Source organism: Tyto alba, unplaced genomic scaffold, assembly GCF_018691265.1.
Source record: "Tyto alba isolate M040663 unplaced genomic scaffold, T.alba_DEE_v4.0 Super-Scaffold_9, whole genome shotgun sequence".
NCBI lineage: Eukaryota > Metazoa > Chordata > Aves > Strigiformes > Tytonidae > Tyto > Tyto alba.
The window spans coordinates 23002170-23024079 of NW_024881330.1; the positions used below are offsets into that span (position 1 = coordinate 23002170).

The 21910-nt window shown below is 43.7% G+C and overlaps 1 protein-coding gene across 6 annotated transcripts in view; it reads right to left on the minus strand.

Annotated features, from left to right (window-relative positions):
- Positions 1-3281: 3281 nt before the first annotated feature.
- GRHL2 (grainyhead like transcription factor 2) overlaps positions 3282-21910 on the minus strand; it is a 72551-nt gene continuing 53922 nt past the window's right edge. For 5 of the 6 annotated variants that reach the window (XM_042786173.1, XM_042786174.1, XM_042786171.1 and 2 more), the window contains 4 exons: positions 20904-20998; positions 15166-15251; positions 9029-9093; positions 3282-7803 (listed from right to left, as the gene is read on the minus strand). In XM_042786173.1, coding sequence (XP_042642107.1) covers positions 7689-7803; positions 9029-9093; positions 15166-15251; positions 20904-20998 — 361 coding nt within the window. In that variant the 3' untranslated portion in view covers positions 3282-7688. The remainder of the gene's footprint in view (positions 7804-9028; positions 9094-15165; positions 15252-20903; positions 20999-21910) is intronic. The other variant, XM_042786172.1, reaches the window with a different exon arrangement.

The following is a 21910-nucleotide window of genomic DNA, read 5'->3' on the forward strand; positions in this document are numbered from 1 at the left end:
AATATGGGCTTGAAACAGGCTGGAGCCTGGATGCAGCATCAGTTACATCATCCAGGCATCCTGCGTGTTCAGTGGACCTTCAAACTGGCGTTATTACATGAGCTTCCAGGGTGCCAGACTCCCTGGGATACACGCTCTACTCACCCTTCCATTAGGGTCATAATAATATTTAGCATTAAGGTGTAAAAAAGGCAGGGGTGTAAGGTGTTTATTTGCATAGGGGTGCTAAAATCCTCCACTTACTGCCTTTGCTGGCCCGTGTGTCTCCCTGTGCAAAGCCCTAGGCTTCCGTCCCAGGTCAGGGATGTGGACAGGCTCCCAGCGCAGAGCCTGGCTTCAGGTGGTGGCCACCACCAAGCACCTGAGCACATGTTGCAGCCCAGGACTGTCCCTCCCGCCGCCTCAGGGTGGAGGAGACCCAAGACCCTGTGACCCTGTGGGCCCTGGATGTGGCTCCATGTGGGAAAGAGCACAGTCTGGAGTCAATCACCTGTTTTGGCAACACAAATGGAGCTGAGAGCTTGGGAAGGTGCTGAAAAACACAGCTTTGCTGCCCTATGGAGTCCCCTAAAGAGTCAGTCAAGAGCTAGAAGAGGGGTGTTTTGGTCCCCTCTCCTAGGAGACGGTCAGTTTTTCTTAAAGACCTTGTGGGTCACCTTGCAAAACCCTCACTCAGCCATGCCAGAAACGCTCCTGAGCACGCTGTGGGTGCAGCAGTTCCCACCGGCCAACACACTTTCCTCACTCTCCACAGCCTCACAGACAGCACTTCCAACCACTCAGCCGTTAAAGCATTCACATTTTTAAGAGCTACACAGTAAAATTTCTTCCTATAAAACACGATTAAATATCTGTCACAGGCAGTACCCAGGAAACGTGATTACTTTAAAGAGCCCCATGGGAGCTGCTCCTGGCTCACCCTGAACTGCTTGTCCAGATACTATCCCTGGGGCCTGGAAAAGCCCCCAAGAAACTCCCCAAAATCTGCTGGACTAAAGAACCACAGGGGCAGGGGCAGCACCATGGGCTGTGAGCTTGTCCATGGGGGCTACCAGCACTGCAGCCAGTCCCATGCCTGCCACCATATATATATATATATGACTTTATATACATGCAGCTTTTGGTTTCTGCTGTAGCTCAGGTACCAACTGCAGACGGGTGGTGGGGGAACACAGGCTGCACTGGAGACTGTCATCAGGGCAAAGAGCATGTGGTGGGAGGGAAATGAGTCTCTAGTTCCCAGTGCATCTGGGAAGACCTCTTCAGCTCTTGGTTAGTAGGTCATACTCACCAAGCACCTAGTCCCTAGCCCTGCTGCCGTATCACAAACAAACAGCTGACAAATACTTTTCAAAATTATTAGAAAATGCCAAGCACACATGGAAAGTTCTTTTTTTTTTGAAACCTTTGGTGGCTGTGAAAAGGCTCTTAGAGCTGGATACAACTAGATGAGTTTTGCTTGGATGGGGATGGGGAAAGGGTGGAAGAAGCTGGGCTCTTGGAGCCAACACTCTGCTGGCGAAGACATTTCAGGTGAATTAACTTTCCTCATTGCTCAGGTCTGGTCTCTGCCTGGCACAAGAGAGATCTCAGGGGTTGGCTCTTCCACGGCAGCTTGTCCCACTCAGGACTTGTCCTCGGCAGGAGCACTGAATTTCGCCCCATGGTAAGACAGGGCTGCCTCCTGCTGCTTGGGCAGCCTCCCTTTGCTGAGGTAAATGCTTTCCCAAGCAATTTCCCACTTAGACGTTCTCACCTCCTGGATTCTTGTTTGAAAAGACAAAGCCAACTGGTGGAGAATAAAATGGTGAATGAAAATGTTTTACTGCGAGATGCGTGGCCAGGTATGCTTCAGTGCTTTGGGCACGCAAGGCACAGCAGGAGCAGATGCAGGGAAGGATCTCATCCCAGGTGCCCTGGACTCCAAAGATGTTAGTGCCAGTGCTTCCAGCTGGGTTCCCAGGGCACTCCAACATGACACAGAATGGTTGAGGTTGGAAAGGACCTCTGGTAGTCATCTGGTCCAACCCTCCTGCTCAAGCAGGACCACCTAGAGCTGGTTGTCCAGGACTGTGTCCAGGCAGCTCTTAAGTATCTCCAAGGATGGAGACTCCACAACCTCTCTGGGCAACCAGTGCCAGTGCTTGGTCATCCTCACAGTAAAAAAGTGTTTCCTGATGTTCAGAGGGAACCTCCTGCATTTCAGCCTGTGCCCATTGCCTTTGGGCCTGTCACTGGGCACTACTGAAATGAGCCTGGCTCTGTCCTCTGCACCTTCTCTTCAGATATTTATACACACTGATAATATGTCTCTGGAGCCCTCTCGTCCAGGCTGAACAGTCCCAGCTCTCTCAGCCTGTCCTCATAGGAGAGGTGCTCCTATCCCTTCATGAGGTTAGTGGTCCTTTGCTGGTCTCTCTCCGGTATGTCCATGTCTCTCTTGTACTGCAGAGACAAGAACTGGGCCCAGAACCCCAGGTGTGGCCTCACCAGCACTGAATAAAGATCACCTCCCTCGGCCTGCTGGCAATGCTTTGCCTAATGCAGCCCAGGACACCATCAGCCGTCTTCGCTGCACGTGCACATTGGTACAACCTGGTGTCCACCAGGACTCCCAGGTCCTTTTCTGCAGAGCTGCTTTCCAGCTGGACCATCCCCAGCATGTACTGGTGCATGAGGTTATTCCTCCCCAGGTGCAGGACTTTGTACTTCCCCTTGCTGAACTTCCTGAGGTTCCTGTCAGCCCATTTCTCCAGCCTGTTGAGGTTCCTCTGGATGGCAGCACGACCCTCTGGCGTATCAGCCACTCCTCCCAGTCATCAACAAACTTGCTGAGGGTACACACTGCCCCCTCATCCGGGTCATTAACGAAGATGTTGAACGGGACTGGACCTGGTATTGACCCCTGGGGTACACCGCTAGTCCCTGGCCTCCAACTAGACTTCATGCCACTGACCACCACTCTCTGGGCCCAGCCCTTCAGTCTTCAATCCACCTCGTTGTCTGCTCATACAGCCCGTACACCAACAGCTTCTCTGTCAGGATCTCACGGGAGACAGTACCAAAGGCCTTACTGAAGTCTGGGTAGACAGTAACCACTGCTCTCCCCCCTCTACCCGGCCAGTCACTGAACCCCTGTTTTGGTGATTATTTTTTTCAGTCTCTGTTCTTGTTTTCTCAGTAGAATGAATTTCTATTTTCTTCTTTTTGAAAAGTTTTCTGCATTCAGAAGTAGAAACTCAATCCCCAGTATGTAGTAATACACACCACAGCAACAGAAATATTATCTCATACATAGGAATATTTATTTTTTTCCTTCTTAAAAATGTACAAAAAAATAAAATAACTGTATTTACAGTTTATCAAACCCCTCTCCCAGTTGCAACACTATTAAGTTACATGAGCTATTTTCTTAATATAAAAGCACACTATTTATACATAAAGTTTCCTTATTTGCCAGAAAGAGGGCTTGTCACAAACTTTGGCACAAACATTCTTGTTTGTATCTTGTCTCAATTCATAGGAAATGGAAGAGCATATAAACATTTCATAAGCTTTACATTTTAAAAGTCATAAGATACTCCTTTTCAGTTCCACACCAATCAATATACAGCATCTCCAACAGCTAGGAAATTTAGTTTTTACTAATTGTTTGAATTCATTTACAACATTTAAACAATCCACAGACTGAAAGAAGAAAATATACAAGACTCTTGATCTCTGGATTCCATTGACCAAACACTTCATGAGAGAGGACACACAGGAAAAAAAAAGTTCTGTTCCTTGTAGTTTACATTCAGTGGTAAAAATCCTTCAAAATGTCTTGATGGCGATCTCACTGAAAGCTTCACTACAAGGAAGCACTTTATTTTAGGGATATCAGCACCTGACTGTGTAGAAAGAAACTAAAATCTGAGACTTGGGGGTTTCGTAATAAAACATCAAGTGGACGGACATAGTACCAAATCTGTAGCGGGAACCAAAATTAGAATTTAGAAGACTATTTGCCTTTTGCACATCCCTATCAATGAGTCTTTCAAAACACATCTACAGACACTGCACTGCTCTAATTCTTCATAGGGAAATTGAGTTGAGCAGCAAGCCACCCTTCAGGCTGCACTAGTTAAGATTCAAGACCACTGTCTTGAAGAGGAAAGGAAGTGAGAGTTTTGTTCTTTTAAATAAACAACCACAGCAGCGTCACAAAGAGACAAAAGGAGGCAAGGCAAATACTTCTGTCCCCTGCTGAAGAGTAGCCAAATCTTACTTCCATTTAACTCATAATATTTGGAAGATCCAGCATTAATTTTTTTCATTAAACAAAGGCAACATGCATGTTTTAGATTATATACATGCAAGCACTTTGTACTCCTCAAGACCTCTGGATTAAGTAGGGCATGGGGCAGGCCACCGCTTCAGAAGTTTGCATTACTCTTACTGGCCCTTTCCCATCACTTTGATAGCCTGTTTTTGACCAACAAGATGAACCCTGAGAGCTTGTAGCTTGCCATGACCAGCATCCAAGGTTCAGTGCTCCTCCAGCAGCTGATGCTGTAACTAGAGCTGAAGGGGTTCAGGGTGATGTGCTCTTTGTAACGTCTCAGCTGCTTGCGATGCATCTGCATCTGGAGCAGAGAAACAAATCCCTCAGACCCTGGTAGATAAAGTTAAGGGAGATCATCCTTAACTAGATCTAGCTGTTTTAAAATAATCTTACCATCAGCGTAAATCTTACTCATCTTCCTCAACCCTGCTACCTTCATTGAGACTGTAAGAAGGAACTAATGGCAGGAGCATCAGCTTTCTTGTATCAGGAATTCGCACACTTTAAGATGTATTTGGAAAAGCTTTCAGTTAATCTTGGAAGCAACTTTCCTTCTCTGGACAGTGCCTGACCAAAAGATCCTAAAATGGCAATGGAAAGATAGCTCCTTAAGCCTCAGTATTTCCTGGAGCTTCGCACTTCTCACTGATCCTACACTGCTCCTTGGTACAGGATGCTGCAGCATCCAAAAGATCCCAGCTCATCTCCACCCACGTGTAAGACAAGAATTTCCTGTTAACCTGAATGCTGGTGCTGCCAGGACAGCCCTGTCCTTCCCTTGTGAACCCCAAATTCTCACTGTACTCTCTTAATGCAACACATCCCAACCTGAGCCAGCCCCAGGCGCTACAGGCATTCCCTCTAAGTAAGGGAGCTTGATGGCAAGTTGCTGGAGGAAGAACCAGGGCTCGACTCCTGTGTACGTTTACTCCTATGTTTCATCTGCAGCTTCTGCCCAGACATCAAGATCAACTGAGAGTTCCCAGCCAATATTCTTAGGATCCCAAACACCATCAAACAACAGAGAAATACAAGAACTAACACCACTGCTCACTAGTCCCGTGTGCTGGTCCCAGCTCCTAATGCCACCTGCCAAAACTGTCCTCCATTTTTCCTTTAGGAAAAAAGTATCTGGGCTAAGTCAGCATAGACTTTTTATCTGAGCCTGATCCAAGTAGAAACAAACCGAACCACCATAAATCTCCTGTATTGCCAGGATGTCTGCTCTTGAGCAGCGTAGCAAGACCATCTTTGCTGGAGTACATGTTTATAAAAAGATAAAGGAATTACTACAAAACTCTGCATCAGAAGGAGAAAGAGCAGATGACAAAGGAAGAAGGAGGGACGGAGGGGAGGAAGGAAAAAAACAGAACAGACACTTTGCTTTGCAGACATATGTGCATGCTAGCCCTGACACCAACAGCCTGAACTTTTTATAGGTTCTGGTCCCACAGAAACTTTGACAGGTATCTAACATTTCTATTTGAAGTACAGATTTTAATGGGATGCTATTGCTAATGAAGTTAGAAAAGTTTGTGAGAGCTTGCAGGATAATTCATGCAAAAACATGACCAAATCTGACTGGTTAGCTACCCCAGCTACTTTGCTTGAATGTAAATAGCTCCGCACAGCTCAAAACACTACAGAATAAGCCCTGTTAAATAAGGCAGTGTTTCTTTACGCCATTAACCACCTAATGAAAAAACGATTCTGTGACTAAATCAAAAGAAGATTTCAGAAGGAAAATAAAATGTAGTCTAAGGGCTGCATGTAGGAAAGGACCCATGTTTCTGTCACATGGGACCCACATACAGTGCACAGAGAATAAAATGCTTGCAGCTGAAACTCACAGGATTACATACTGAATGAGAAGCTCTCTACGAGCTGGAAAGGAGAGTGAGGTGCTGGGTTTGGATGCGCTAGGGACAGTCAGGTCTTGAACCCCTTTCCTGGTACGATTTTAGCCTGCAACTTTCTGTCTTCACAGAATTCATGAGACAGGGGTGGAATTTGATGGGATAACCTTGTAGGTCAACTTGGGTCCAGATCCAGTCCTTGTGAGAGAGACCTATCTCCACACCTCAGTTGTGGGATACTCAGTCTCCACTCATAAAATTGTTTCAGTTTCGATAAAATATTTACATCAAGCCCAGGCTTATACCTCACCCAACTGTCATAGAAACCAAAACAGAATCATTCAATGGATATATAAGATCAAGTACCATTAAGAAGAAGAGTTGGAAGCCCTGTTTCTTACAGTCTAGAGTAATGCTTTAATGAGCAGGCTGCTGTGGAAAGCACCTTTTCCTCCACAGGCTTGAGAAAAGACCACTTTGAGAGCCTCTGCTTCACCAACAGAACAGGCAGAAGTTCCTTTTGTACCTCTAGGCATGCCAGGCAGTAGAGACATGGTGCCTCATGTATTTGGTGACAGCTGGATGGGACATTCGGGTATCTACGGCTGGAACTTGGGCACCTAAGGTGGGTCCCACTGTGCCAGAGCACTCCAGGCCCTGTAGCACAGTTTGCTCCAACGTTTCAGTATAAAACCGGGTGGGCAAGGTTGGAGCATATGAGCGCAGATGCAGTTATCATCTTCTCAGTACACACTCCTTAACAGATTGCAGCAATCTAATCCTCTAGGAAAGATTCTGTTAAACCCTAAACCCAATACATACAAGAACATAGTGGCAGTAAACATGCCCACATACAGTAGTTAAAATATATTATTGCATATTATAAACATTATATACAAGGTTAAAATGGTTTCTTTACCATTTACTTACAAGTGACATTTGTAGCTGAATGCCTTACTTACAAGTCCTCATTGCTACATGCTGAGAACTACCAGAGGTATTTGGCAAGACTATACACTATAGAGAGATATGGATCAGTCTGAGCAAGTGAACTCTGTCAGCCACTTTCCCCATCTTTAGCACTGCACCAGTTTTTTAGCAATGGCAGAGAGAACTACTGGTAAAGTGATTTACACCAAATTTCTGAAACTAGACCAGCACGGTTCCTTAACGTGTTTTAGAATAAGCTTATCCACACTGAAGTATGGATTAAAAGGCTGCATTTCACATTTGCAGTGGGCCATCTGGTTACAAATCTGGGGGTTGGTAACTGCTTGCGCACTAGAGAGTGGGGAACAATAAATAAGGGACCAGGTTAACATGAGTGGCCTTGTGCTTGACAAACCCAAGTCTATATGCAGTGGGTGCACATGTGCATAATGGACAGTATTTTCAAAGCAGTCTTGTAACAGTTTCTCTGATCAATGTCTGTCAAGTTCCCGGGGAATCTTCTGCTTTCCAAGAAGGATGAAATGCTGTGGTTCCTTACAAAAAGGCTCTGCCTCAGGCTAGATCTCTGTCAGTGTGATCTTGAAGCCTTCGACCATGCTCTCCATGTGCAGGATGAATGTGTCCTCATTGGAGTAGTGCTCAATAATGTTGTCATCCATGTTTACCAAGATACTAGTGGCAAAGGCAAAAATCGAAATTTTTATCTACCAGGACACTGAAAAGGAAAGCCATGCACTCTACCACATGTGCTCACTTCACTACAATGCAAAAACAGACGCCTGCAGATGCCAGTACAGGGACAATAGTGGGAATCATCACCAAGATCTGCCTCATAGTCCTTTACAGTCTTTGGACTCCTTGCCAAAGTAGTTAAGGTAAGAGACACGTCAGTGCTGGCACGTTAACCCCCTTAAGCTGCCTACAGGGTGAGCTGCACTCCAGATCCCGGGCAGACCCAGATAGCTGGTGTTTCCCTCCCTTAGAACAGGCTCCCCCAGGTACACCTCTATGCTACTCCTCATCCACGCTGTGTGAGCTCACACCTCTGTGGTGTGAGCTGCTAACACAGTGAAGCTGTATAATTTGTGCTTTGCACACAGCTCACAGGCCTAGAACTCAGCCTGGATGTGAGAATATTGACAACTACTAGAAGTGTATATGAGTGTTTTCCTCACTCTTTACCATAGTGCTTCTTCCAACAAACTTATCACTTGGAAACAGTGTTAGAAAGAAGGAAAACATGAGAAAATTCACCTGTCTTCTCAAAAGCTCAAGAAATCCCCAGACAAAATGATGCCCTAAGCTAGAGTTACAGCTGAAAATAAATGATTGATTTAAAATTGTATCACTACAATATTGTGGTTATTTAGAAGTAAAAAAAGGTCAAGTGGAGAGATTCAGATTTATGGCAAGGAGTAGTAGCATAGCTATTCTAAAATCACAGCTGTGATGCTCATGTCTAAATTTACTCAGCTGAAACCCCTGCAGCATTGCCTGCCTGCCTTTCAGATTCAGACAGTGGCCTACTTCTTCCTAACACTGTAGGGAAACTCCACACCACATCCACAGCAAAAGCTGCAACTCTCCCATGCGGGCGCTCCACGAGGTTATTAAGCATATAGTCTACAAAACAGACTTTATCTACAACATTTTCCAAACACAACTTCTGTTTCTTCACAGTAAGCCTATGAATACTGGTCAGACCCAGACTGGAGATTCATGTTTCCTCCTCTGCCACCCCTTGCTGTCTCTCCACAGGCATTAAGATTTCAAGTGTATGGGCATGTCTCCTAAAAGTGTTTACACTGCCCAGCATCATGAGGCCCCATGCATAGTTGGGATCTCTGAGTGCTTCTAAAGGATCCTGCAATAGCTCCTAGTTAGGTTGCTTACTTACCCCTTTTTGCTCTTCTTATAAAGTTTTGCAATCTTTTCAACTGGCAGCCCATATTTCTCGGAGATCTGAAATCATAAAAATAAAATAAATATCATTAAAGGCTTATGAAAATACCACCTCTCACTTTACATAAGGCATTAAAACATTGTCTCTGCAAACTTTGACAGGTTAGCTATACAGAAAAGTCACTCGCAGCCATACCACAGCTTCATTTAAGTATGATACGGAGAGGAATAATCCTAAACATCTTGATCAAAAACAACAATCATTTCCACGCAGAAACTTGGAGACTATGGTTTTCATAGGGTGTGAGTCATCAAAACTGCCTCAGCGTCTCCCACTACTCTGCTCAAGGAATCAACTCTTTTCCCAGCTTCAGATTTTACCAGGGAATTTAAATCTGATCAGCTGCCTTTCTGTTTTTTCTTATTCTGATTTTCTGGGCTTATGGAAGCAAAGGCTTCTTCCACTGGGCAGAAGGCAGATAAGTAGCAACACAACAGGAGCTGATGGATTGATGGATCAACAAAAAAAATGTGCACATTTCTATTTCTCAATGGCATTTCAAGCTTTGTTAAGGTAACAGGACCCTCCATGGTACTTCTGTCTGAAAAGCATCTTCAAGGTACCTTTTATTGTGGGAGGGCTACAAACCTGCCACACACAGGATTAGGAAGCTTCTGTATTGGTGGGGAGGTGACTCAGTCAAGTTATGCAGGTGGTAAAATGAAAACACCATGTGTCTCACAAAACATCATCTGAGTGTACAGATAACAAGACGAGATGTCACAGAGAAGTGCATTAACAAGGTAAAGGACTTCTAAAATAAACCTCTTGCCAGCTACTCAAATGATAAAGCAGAAAATACAGGAAAACTTTTGAAGGAAGACCTACTTAGCTGACAAATTACTAACACTAACAAGCACTTCACTGGGATGCTTTGGCATTGCTTTGCAGCAGTGTATTAGCAACATCTTTGGACATCCATTCTGCAGGGAGCCTGTGGTATGGCCGTGGAGACGGTGTCCCTGAGCCCTCTGTCCGAGCCATGCTTGCTTTCCAAACTATGACAACTCTTTGAGGGAACAGGTCTCACAGCTAATACTTTAGGAAAGGATTGTCCCAAAAGGCAAAATAATTACAGAAAAATTACTTTTTGTCAGTGATTAACATTCCATGGTACTCTACTGCCAACCAAAGTAAGTTTTCTGCTCTTCCCAGGTGAACTGAAGTTGAAGCTGAATAGCTGACTATTTATCTTCTGCATCAGAGAACTGAAATGCACAGTTAAAAATCCATATAAAGACTGACAAACATCAGTCACTGTAAAAGATTTTCTTTGTGTTTGCATTCAGATTTCCACTGAGAAAATGCGATATTTTAGAGAAGTAAATTAAATCAATTATCATGAAATAGAAAATGGAAGGAAAGCAAACGATCAACTCAGCACCAAGAACAGATTCAAACAGCCACGGGCTGAACCCTGAGCACAGCTCCCATCCAGAGAGACAGGATTCTCTAAGAGAAAGAATTCATTAGCCTATACTTGACTACATCACCTATACTTGTATAATTGTCATCTTACCCAATATACAATTTTGTACTTAAAAATTATAGCGCGACTCCAAGATTTCGAAGAACCAGTAAAGCTTCTTTTACACTGCAGTTTCCTCTGACCACAGCGTAGATCTGAGGCTCACAGAAAGAATAGGATGTAAATAAGGAGTAACTGATAAGATACACCAGACCCATCCACTCCCTAAGTTTTGCACCTAGCAGAGAACAAAATACAAATTAAACCGTGGGTTGTATTTGCTGCTTCAGTTTTACTCACACCAGCATGTTTCACTGCCCTTTTGGCTATGGTGCTGGAGATACTGATGGTAGTCCTGGTTCCATGTTCTCACCTGCCTTGGGAGAGGTCTAATTCAGCATCAAGGCTGCACAAGCTCATATGCTGTGCGGGCACACTCTCCCTGCTGTGGGGAGTGGTCCACTTTGTACATTTATAAGAAGAGAGGCTTCACCCCGCTCATTTTATATCTCACACAAGCATCCTTACTATCAGACTATAAAACCAATCTTTTTCACTCTGAGCTCCACATAGCCTGTGCAAAAGGCTCTGCGTAGCCTACGGAAAAGCTATGCAACCACATACACAGGGTAGAAATGCATCCTACAAAGAAGTTCCATAACTCAGCTCATCTGGAGCAAGTTCAAGTCTTTGCTCCGAAGAGGGCAGAACAAGGGTGATTTGAATCCAGGGTTTTCCATATCCCTGTGTGGGATGTCCTAACCCATCCTTGGGCAGGATCCCCAATAGAAGGAATCACCTACCTCTGGCCAGAATCACTTGTGTAGGTACCCACACCTTACCCCTCACCCACACTCTACCCTTCTAGCACCATCTTTCCACATCTCCCTTCCTTTGACAGCTTGTCCTGTGCTGCCCACGGCGGGCAGCTGACTGACCCCAGGCTGGTGACTCCCCTGGGGTAGCCAGGTGCCACACTGTGAGGGCAAATCTTGACTGTCTTAGATAAGTTCTCAGAGAAACTTTCATGTTCTTCTTTGATTATTTCTTACACTCTAGCTTTGCTTACCATTAACAGAATGACATCAGACAAGCAATCTGGTGCTGAACTTTTGTATCTGTGGTTTTGTTGTACCCCCAAATTTAAGCTTTCATGTAAAGCAATAATAAAAATGGCTTCATTTCATCATATTGCTGAAAAAAATCCTTCATAACAGGCATCAGAGAAAAACTGCAACCTGAAACTGCAGAAAACGTCACAACTGTATGATCATGAGGAAACAATATATCTTCTTCTCTGGGTTGTTAACTCTGAAGTCTACTGATACTGTAAAGATTAGTACTTGAACACACTTTTCATTGACTCCCTGCAAATAAACAAACAGGGAGAAACATTCCTGTGCCAAGGAGGTTTAATAGCAGCTAATATACAGCATTCTGCACATTCCAGAATAAAACTTTCCTAGGATATTTGGGATACCTAACACTCACACATTCCAAATGTTGCTCAAAGTGGTTTGGGCCTCTGGGACATCACTTCCTACATAAGCTATGAGAGGTAGGGCTGAGAAAGCCTTGCCTGTCACACTGCCCGTGACAGGTGCAGGATTCATATAACATGCAGGGATTAGTGAGCTTTGCGAAAGACTTCCAGTTGACTGAATAAGCACATTTCTCAGGAACCCCTAAGGATTCAACCAATTATACTAAACAGCGAGCTGTGGAAGCAAGGCTTGAAGTGGGGGTATGGGAGAGCCTCCCCCTCACAGGCTCAGAAAACAAGTCTCCAGTGCAAATGTGCTAAGTCCTGCTGCAGAATCTGAGAAAGCAGAGAGCTAGCATCTGCTAGGGCATCTCACTTAACACCCGCTTCTGAAACACGTTTGTTGCCAACTCAGGGGAAACACCACTACTGCCAACTTCCATATAAAACAACAGGATTTCTCACCTGACCCCAAGCAAGCTACAATAAATTTCAAAAAGATATCATTATTTGGAGGAATATTTCCCTTTATCATCTCCATTGTCCATTTTTCAATATTCTGAGCAGAGAATTCCTTCCTTCCCTTAGGATGCCTGAAGCAGTGGGACAGCCTTCAGAGTGGCACTGAAAGAACAGTCTGGGTGTCCCTTTGGGCTGCAGGCCCCTGGCATGGCAAGTTTGTCTGTAGCACATGTCTGATTGCACAAGCCACCAGAAACGTTTTCTCTTCTGGAGTCAGGAAGACAAAAAGGGCAACATTTGGGCTAGTCGAGGCACGTAGGAAAACTTCTTTGCCAACTTATTTCTATGGAATGGTTCAGTCTGTTGCCCTGCATCGGTTGGGAGGACACATACATAGACAGGTATCTAATAAACTTTGCTCTATGCAAGCTCTATTGAGCTCAGCTGTTAGCTTTTAATTTTAGAACAACTTTGGGAGATTACCTGAATTTCCTGATTTAGATAGCCTTCTGTAATTTCAATAAATATGTGATTCTGCACAATGTAAGACTGGGGTACCTACTAAGATCCACAGAGTTAACCTGACTTTGGATCGGGCTGACAGCAAGATTTAGAACTGGTCAGTCATCACATGTGTGATGTTTTGTGATGGGTAACTGTATCACTGTATCACTATTTTCTGTCAATCAAGACTGATTAGTGTAGGATGTAAACATCTTAAAAAACAAATATTTGCACCACTTTATGAGATGCACTGTAACTCTGAAACCTCAGACCTCTAGATATTTGCCGGAAGAAAGAAATCTGAGAAGGAAACTAATTGTTAGCTTGGAATGGGGGTATACGAGAGAATAAAATAAACATAGTATCTGAGAAAACAATAGCATTAATCATGGAAAATTAGGAGAGAGCCAGACCAGGAGTAGTGATTAACAAAAAAAAAAAAAGTAAAATCCATAAACAGAGAAGGAGGGTATGATTCAGGATCATTGGTGCTCTTTCAGATTTGGGACTCCATAATAATCAGAGCCTCAGTTTCTAAGTTCTTAGTACTAAGTTTAGAATTGAGCATTTAGAATGTGCACAACTGCAAAATTATATGATTTGCTGAAATTACTGTAGAGACAGTATTTAGGATACGCAGTTTGACAGCTTTTTGGCATTGATTTATCCATAATATCCTACCACAGAGAATTAAAATTTTCTGAATGTGTTCATTCCAGTGAACTGGGACATTTTACAACAGATCAGATTTCTCTGGTGCCGAAAACATGCCACTGAGTCAGCAGCTGTGCTGACAGAGGTACGCAGAAACCTTTCCTGCTTCTGCACCAGCTTTGTTTTTATGTTACACAGTAGCCGGAGAATAGGCATGGGGAGGCACAGACTACTGGAGATAAAATATTCATGTTAGCTTGAAGGGTTATAGAAGGATTATAACATACTTTTAACTTCCATACAAAGACAAGATGAAATCGTGTTACAGCTTATCATGAATCAGACTGCAGCCTCTTCAAGCAAAGCCTGGCTTTTATTATACATGAAACAGCTAACAGCTGAGCTACAGTCACAGCTAACGATACCAGCAAAAGCACAGTTAAGACATCCTTAGAATGCAGCTGACTCTCCTCAGAGATACACTGATACAAATAGGTGCTTTAAGCAACTTCACTAACTCAAAAATCTTCTTTTGCCTTCTGCTACTGGCCAAATACTGACCAAATAACTCAATCTTTATTGCATTTGAAGTGTCCAGTACATGCAACAAGACACTGTGACAGTTTTATGAGAGTATGAATATACGCACTTCTAGCATTCAGCTGAGCTCTCTAGGGACAGTTTCATCCACTCCCGTCTTCTCTCCTACATGTAACCAAGGCTGGAAATCAACTCAGCATCCCACATGTCAATCTCACATTAGTCTACCCACTGAAGCAGAGAGACACATGGTTGCTTCTTAACGCTTCCCTCACCAAATTTCACACATTTACTAGCCATCAGCTCATATAAACAGGATTAAATGTGGAAATAGCCACTTATGAACACAGCAAAACGGTAACAAGCAAAAACTTAAGCCAAAGAAGCAGCAAAGAGGTGGGCTAGTAGGTAGGTCACGTTGGGAGTGAGAGCTAGAGAAGGAATTTGAGACAGGAGGTATGAATGACTAGTCTGTGTTGGTTCAGCAACTGCCTCATATGCTGGAACAGTAATTGCAGAAAAGCTGTATGAAATTCACATGGGAACGGTGAATCCTTGGGCCTCTTCTTTAAAAGATGGTTGTGAAGACACTGATGAGCGTTACAAGAAAAGATTCAACAGGCTCTGAATCATCAGTTCAGAAAGAAGCATTTAAGAAAATGAAGCGTGCACCTCTCTACTTCCTTGATACTGGTTAATTACCACCATTCTTCAAGGCTCAGGTCTCCAATAAGAGAATTGCTCAAATCATCAATATTATTTAATTCCAGCAACCTGCTGACAGCACTGAATTCAGAACATGCCAGCATCAGGCATGCTCCAGAAAGTCTTTATGAAATGCTTTAAATATATTTGAGAATAACTTCATCTTTATGTTATGTTGTATCTCAATAATACATTGAAAGCCTCAAGATTTTCTTGCCAAGGAAGACAAACAATGTGAGGACATGAGATACTTACCGCTTCCATTAGCCCCTTTACTGTGGGTGATTTCAGCATCAAAGCATCAAACACCTCATCTGTCTCTTTCCTCACATACAAAAGCACTGAAACAGAAAAAAAGTCAAACTTGGAGCAGGTTCTGTCAACTGAACAGATGAAACACCCCACACTGAGTAGAAAAACAAATATTAATCCATGACAGATAAAATGAAGTGCTTAAGATGGTTTGCACTTAAAAAAATGTACTCTCATATCAGCAGTGATCTAAACATAGAAGACACATCATAGTTGCTTTGAAAACACATGACGATAATTCATAAAATTTACTTTAATGTGAGGAATCTATAGCTTCAAGAATTTAAACCTCCATTTACTGAAATAAGAGAAGCTAAAAAGCAGTAGGGCCCTGTCCCTGGGTCATAGGACAAAACACACAAGCTAGTTCTTCCTAAACCTGTGTCTCAGCTTGCACCTCTCCAGGCTTCATCCAAAAGGCTGGGAAAGGACATTCAGGAAAGCCAAGTCTGGTTTGCCTTTAGCTGAGCCTTTGAGAGCGAAATCAAGGAAAAGAAATTGTTCTCTCTGACATTACCACATGGATGATTGAAAATGTCCTGGCCAGTCTGAAAATAAACACTGGAAAGAACAACTCCAAAGTCATCTGAGACTTTACAGAGGAGACATTCAAAAGCACAGCTGGCAGGCAGACATTTATCTGCATGTCCACCCCTGCTCAGGTACTCAAATGCCATTTGTACTTCTGAAAATCTCCTCTTCCACCCTCTTATGTCCTGCCAGGTCTTAGTGGTTCACAGGCACAGCGCCCTGCCCTCTCCAGCTCTTGTTCTCCCCTCTCTGACTTGTACAGGTAAAAGGAGGAAACTTGCCGTTACATGGCAAAAGCAAAGCAGACAGCTACAAAGCAAATAAACACTAGAGAAGTGTTTTAGGCATAATCTCACATGACTGATAAAGCAGCAGGTTAAATATGACATTCCACAATTTATTTTGTTCCCTAAATAGACTGCCTTTTCAAATGGCAGTGCTGCACATTAGGTACAAATACACACGCGTGGTTAGGTATTTTATGTCTGTATGACAAACCACATTGGTAATAGTATTTTCCTTTTTTTTTGGTAGACAGAAAAAGATATCTTTGGAAGCTGTTAATCCTTGTGGTCCAAAAGATATCTTCACCAGGTAACTCAACAGATGACTTGCAGATGAACCAACAGAGATTAAGGTATTTTTCATACAGAAGCAATTGCTTGAAAGCTAATTCTCAGGTCAAGACTGTAGCAGGGTGGACTCAGGCCCATTTGCAGAGAATTGTAGCTTCTTTTCCCAGGTTTTTAAATGACTGAAAAAGATTTAAAACATGGGCAGGCCAGTCCCCTGTCTTAAGTCTACAAACCAGACATGCAGGACAGTGGGGTTTTTTGCATGTTTAATTCAGAAGTATGAGCCACAAAACTGCTACCACAGACTCATAGAACCACATCCTTTTCACCTACATTTTGGTAATTCTTTAGGACCTGCTTCAGAGTGCCCTTTTAAAGGATTTAGAAGATCAGATAACTTCGGGTCACAACATAAATAACTGTCAGAATATAAGAGAACAAAAAAAAAACCCACATCAGTAGTTCAACTTTACTGGATTCGATATGTTCACTTGCATGAGCAACCACACACTCAAAGCGCTAATTTTATATGTACTAACACTTTTATTAATTCAGTAATTCTTTTCTTGTGACTACAGGGCTGTCCTGTAACTCCTGGCTTTTCAAACATCTGGACCTCTGTCAGCCTTAATAATTACAAACATATCTGAAAGGAGGAAAAATCGCTCAGTCCAAGGTTAAGGCTGGGGACATTATACAATCCAAGTGCTGAGCTTTAAATCTCTCTGTTGTGCTTGACGTGTCAGGCAATATTATGCTGACTGAAGGATCCATTACAAGGATAACGGGGAACTTGAATCACTACTATCCACACAGAGAGCCAGGATTAGTAAACATATGGGGGGTTGTTGGCTTTTTCTTTCCCCTGACAGGTGTGAAAATCTTGGCTTTGATTCACTAGGGCACTTTTCCATCAATGACTTCTGGTGACAGTGATGCCTTAAGAAGCCCCTGTCTCGTCCCCGCCCTTATGCTCTGTTACTCTGGCCTGCCTCAGTGAATTTTTCTGGATGATGAACTCTCTCAAACAGCAGATGTGAGTGCAAAACCAACCCTTTTTCCTGAATTGTTCTTCAGACAGATCAGGTCTCTGCTTCAGCGTACAATGCAGCCCCCCAAGCCTTTGTGCTGGCGTAACGGTGGCGAGCAGGCCGGCTGGCCCGCAGCAGGGGCACAGCCGGGGCGGAGGGAGAGGGGCTGCAAGGGCTCTGCTGGGCTCAGCAGCGCTGCCACTGAATGCCAAGCCATCACTGTGACAATGTGACACATCTCGCACTTATGCCCTCTGATCCTACTGTCACCACGTTCACGGCATCTAGATGGGCTCACTTTAGTAGTACAGAATGCAATATTGGGGGTGGGGGAATCTTGTACCAGGCAATGAGCTGGTTTTGACTGAAAATCAGAAGATAAATTTGTCTGACCTCTGCACTTCCTGGCCTCAGTTCTCAACCTTCTTACCAACACTGAAACCCACTGTAGTCCCTAATGCTCATTAGATGTTAAAAAGAATTGCAAAAGATGGGGGTGATAAATTTATCTTTAGTTACTTAAGAAATAGCCCTGATTCACAAAACTGAGGAGTGGCAGCCAGCCCTTGTTGAAGGCAAGGGAGGTTGTTGCACCTGGGAGATTTTTGGAAGCTAGGCCACTAAACCGAGGATTTAAGTGAGAAGAACAATGTTAGATACATCTTTTAAAAGTGTTAACAGCTTGGCTCTGCAGTGGCCAATCTGATAAGGCAGAAGACAAACAAGAGATGTGTGGCAAAAATGAAATCAAGGACATGATGGAACAGTAAGACTTGGGCCACTATGAAGGTCTGAGCCCAGGCATTACCGATGCTCCGACTGACACCCTAGGAACAATGACTACAGTCTTGTAAAGGAGTCTCTGGATGGAGATGTGGCACGTTTTAGTCAAGTTAAGTAGAGCTGGTAGCTGTGACCTGGCTTTCCTTTCCCACATTTGGAGTTTCCATTAACTGCCCAGGCACAAATTCCCTAGGTGACAGAGTGAATGCTGTCCTCCACAGGGATGGTTCACAAAACCCTAAGCATTATGAATCCAAAATGTTTCAGAGTAGTTTAACACAACTTTCCTGAAAGGCAAAAGCTAGACAAAAATACAACTTTCTTCAAGCTGAGAACTAGAGGACTGGAAATCTCCCTGAGCTGTAACACAGCTGCTGGATTTACAATTAACGGGAAACTCCCTATGAAATCTGAAAGGGAAAGTGATTTGAAAACCCTTACTGAGAACTCAAAACAGGAAAAGGCCACAAGTCTAGCCAAGTGACTAGCTGCGCTACACACTTGGTACAGATTAACATACTTTGCATTTCTGTGTTGGGCACTTGCACTTGTACCTCTCTTAGAGGTCAAGGAGATGAAAGAATAATTCACAAAGACGCAGCTACCTGTGTGAGAATATAAACCTTGTTTTACTGATGTTTGCAAACCCCTTCAGACCTGTTCTCTTGAAGGCTGCCCCTTAATACTTTTGCTTCCACCAGACAGTATTACAATTAGGTCCATCAGGCAGAAGTAAGGCCACACACTCTCACTTTAGTTCTTCAGTTGGGCTTGGACTCCTCACTGGGTGCTACTTACCTGCACTGCTCTGATAATGAGCCACCTTGGGATTACATTGCTTTTAATGTGTATTTTCACATACCAGACCTGTTCTCTCTCAAACATTACACCAGTGCCCCATCTACACCTGCTCTCTAGGAGCTAATGATTCTGCTGTACCAAATAAATCTGGGAGAAAAAAGCCTTCTAGTACAGCTAAGCCTGGGAAGAAACACCAGAACATTTTGATACCCGGTGACTCCTGTGGCAAAGACAGTATTGTCAAATGGGCAGATTCAGCTGAGCTGAGCTCCATCAGCACAATCCCAGATGCAGGGTTCCCGATGGCAGGAAGTTCACCAGAGCAAAGGCCACGGTGGAAGAGGCTTGGCCTCCAGCCAGCACAGTCCAAGTCGCAAGAAACACTGAACAGGAAGGGGATGTGAAGAGATCATCCTCCAGTTTCTCTGGTTCTGTGCCCCTCCTGGATTTAATTATTTAACATAGTTTTGCCACCAGTTGAAAAACATTTTTTTCTTTCAAATCTTCCCCTTGAAATGGTTACAAGTCCTGGATGATATTAAAACAACTTACCACAGTAAAGGACAGGAATAATGAAAGCAAACCAATACCTCTTTGCAGACAACTCTCCAGGCTTCCAGCAGGGAAACCCAGGTGAAATTGCAGGAAATGACAGTTCTTTATGTAGCCCCTGTGACTGTCCCCTTCTGCTTGATGAAGCCCTGATAATGTGAATTTGGTCAAGGCCTTGAGCCAACCAGATGCATGTCTGTGGTCAGTGCTGACCTCAGATAATTAATTGAAGATTTAATTAAAAGAAGAATTAGTTCACATTTATTCCAGGAAGATTCAGGCTACTTCCTGTAATCTTGTATGCCTCCCCTGGTTCAAGTACACCACCCTAACCAACAGAGAAACTTCACAAATGCAGGCTCATGGGAAGTTGTTTCTATAAAGTTCAATTGGTGCAACTAAGAACAACTGAGCTCACTTCTGTACCTTGTTGCTTTGTTGTCTCACAAACTGATGAGTGAACCTCAAAACATTTGCAAGTTTGACCTATATAAGTTGGTCAAACCCCTGGAGCCCCCAATAAACTTAAATGACAGAACTCATGAGACTGAAGGAATGGCAAATATTCTCCAGGGTGTCTAACTGTGGCAGTGTAGGAAGTTATCACCCATAGCACTGCACTGGAAGTGGCTGTACACAAAGCAGATTTTGTGGACAAAACCACCATCTGCTCATCCTTACCTTCAGTGCAAAGTTTAACAGCTCTATCTAAACCAATGCTTCAATGTTATTCAAGCTTCACTGTAGCAGACTGGAAAACAGGAGTTGGACTGGTAGAGCATATGCAACACGATTGTAATAATATTCACTCAGGGCAGTAGAAACAGTTAAGGAAAATAAATTCAAACAATTCAGTTAGGTCTGCTGGAAGATGTCTTTCCATACCTTAGATTTCTAATTGGGTAGGAAATTTCTGAGATTTTATTCAGGCTAATCTAAGTCTGCAGTCAGCAGGAGCTTGCCTGTGTAAGGTCTCTGTGTTTGACCCAGTGCAACTTGCATATTTGCTTGCAATCCCAGCCAAAACAGAAAAGATGAGCAAAAGTTAAAAATAGACAACCGCAGATTTGCTACTGGAACATTTATGAACTATGTAGCTTGGCCACGGATCAAGAAGCTTTCTAGCTTTTTTATATTTTATATACACTTGTGTCCTGATCCCTTCTTGAGATAGTACAGTCCTTTTTTTTTTTTTTTTTTTTTTTTGTCTCTTCTGCTTTTAAGTCATTACTAGCATTTGTTAAAATGCCTCCTTGTATAGTGGCAGGTGTAACGATCGCTTCTCCCATCTACCCTACATTTGCACTAGGATCAAACAATTGACTTGGTCTGAGCCACACCTGCCCTTCCCAGCTTGAGGGCACGAGTCCCACAGCATTATTTTTAACTGCTAAGAATTGACTGTTACCTCTTTTCAGGCCTTCTTCTTTCATTTGTTTCAAAGGGGATGGACCAAACTCCTCCTCCACAGGCCGGAACATCCTTTTGACCAGGACACTGCTACTAGAAAACACACAACAGGGACCATGTCACAGTAAGACTGTGCTCCCAGGAGGAGAGGAGACAACAGCAGCAGTCATGACTCACTTTGTACTCTGGCAAAAACCCCACTAGCTACTCAAGTAGCACCAGACCAGAAACTGCAAGGATTTAGCTTTTGATGCTTATCTGACCTCTTCAGGCCTCTCAAATTGCCCAGACTGACTGGCTGGGACAGGTGACAGGAAAATGCGCTCCAACACTACATATTATTTTGAAAACCCCGAAGGCATTTAACTGTTTAAATATTGAGGGAAAGGGTGTGGGGAGGAAGAAACAGCTAAGTAAGGAGCTAAACCCACATTTACACATTGATTCACCTCCTCTTTGGGACCAAGGAGACAGCCTTGAGGAAACACCAGTAAAGTTTCTAAAATTCGAGACCATACAAGCCAGCAGGCTCAGAAGGAGTAACAGATCCAGCCCCAAGCTGTGACATGCAGCTGGGCCAGACCCAGCCTGAAGCTGTGACACGCTCCACTGGGGACGCTGAGGGCTGAAGGCACTACGGCTGCCCCCTCCCCTCGGCACAGCTCTGGCAGGACTCAGTGTCTCCTTTTAGTCTTGGAGGACGGAACTGAAGCCAATGTTCTTGGTGCAATAAACCCCTTTGTTTCTCGAATTCCACCGTGAGCCTTATGAAGAACATTAGCTTCATAAAAGAAACAGAAAGGGCCTCGTGTTTTCAAGTCAATGTTAGCTGCAACTGCCCGGCCACTCCCTACCACTGGCCATCTTTTGCAGGATTATGTGAGTGCACTTGTCTCACTCCAGACTCTCAGATTTGAGTGTGCTCACTTGGGATTCAAGCAACTTATGGAAGTGTGGGGCTTGCGCGCATTACAGTTAATACTGGCTGAACTTCAGCCACACATA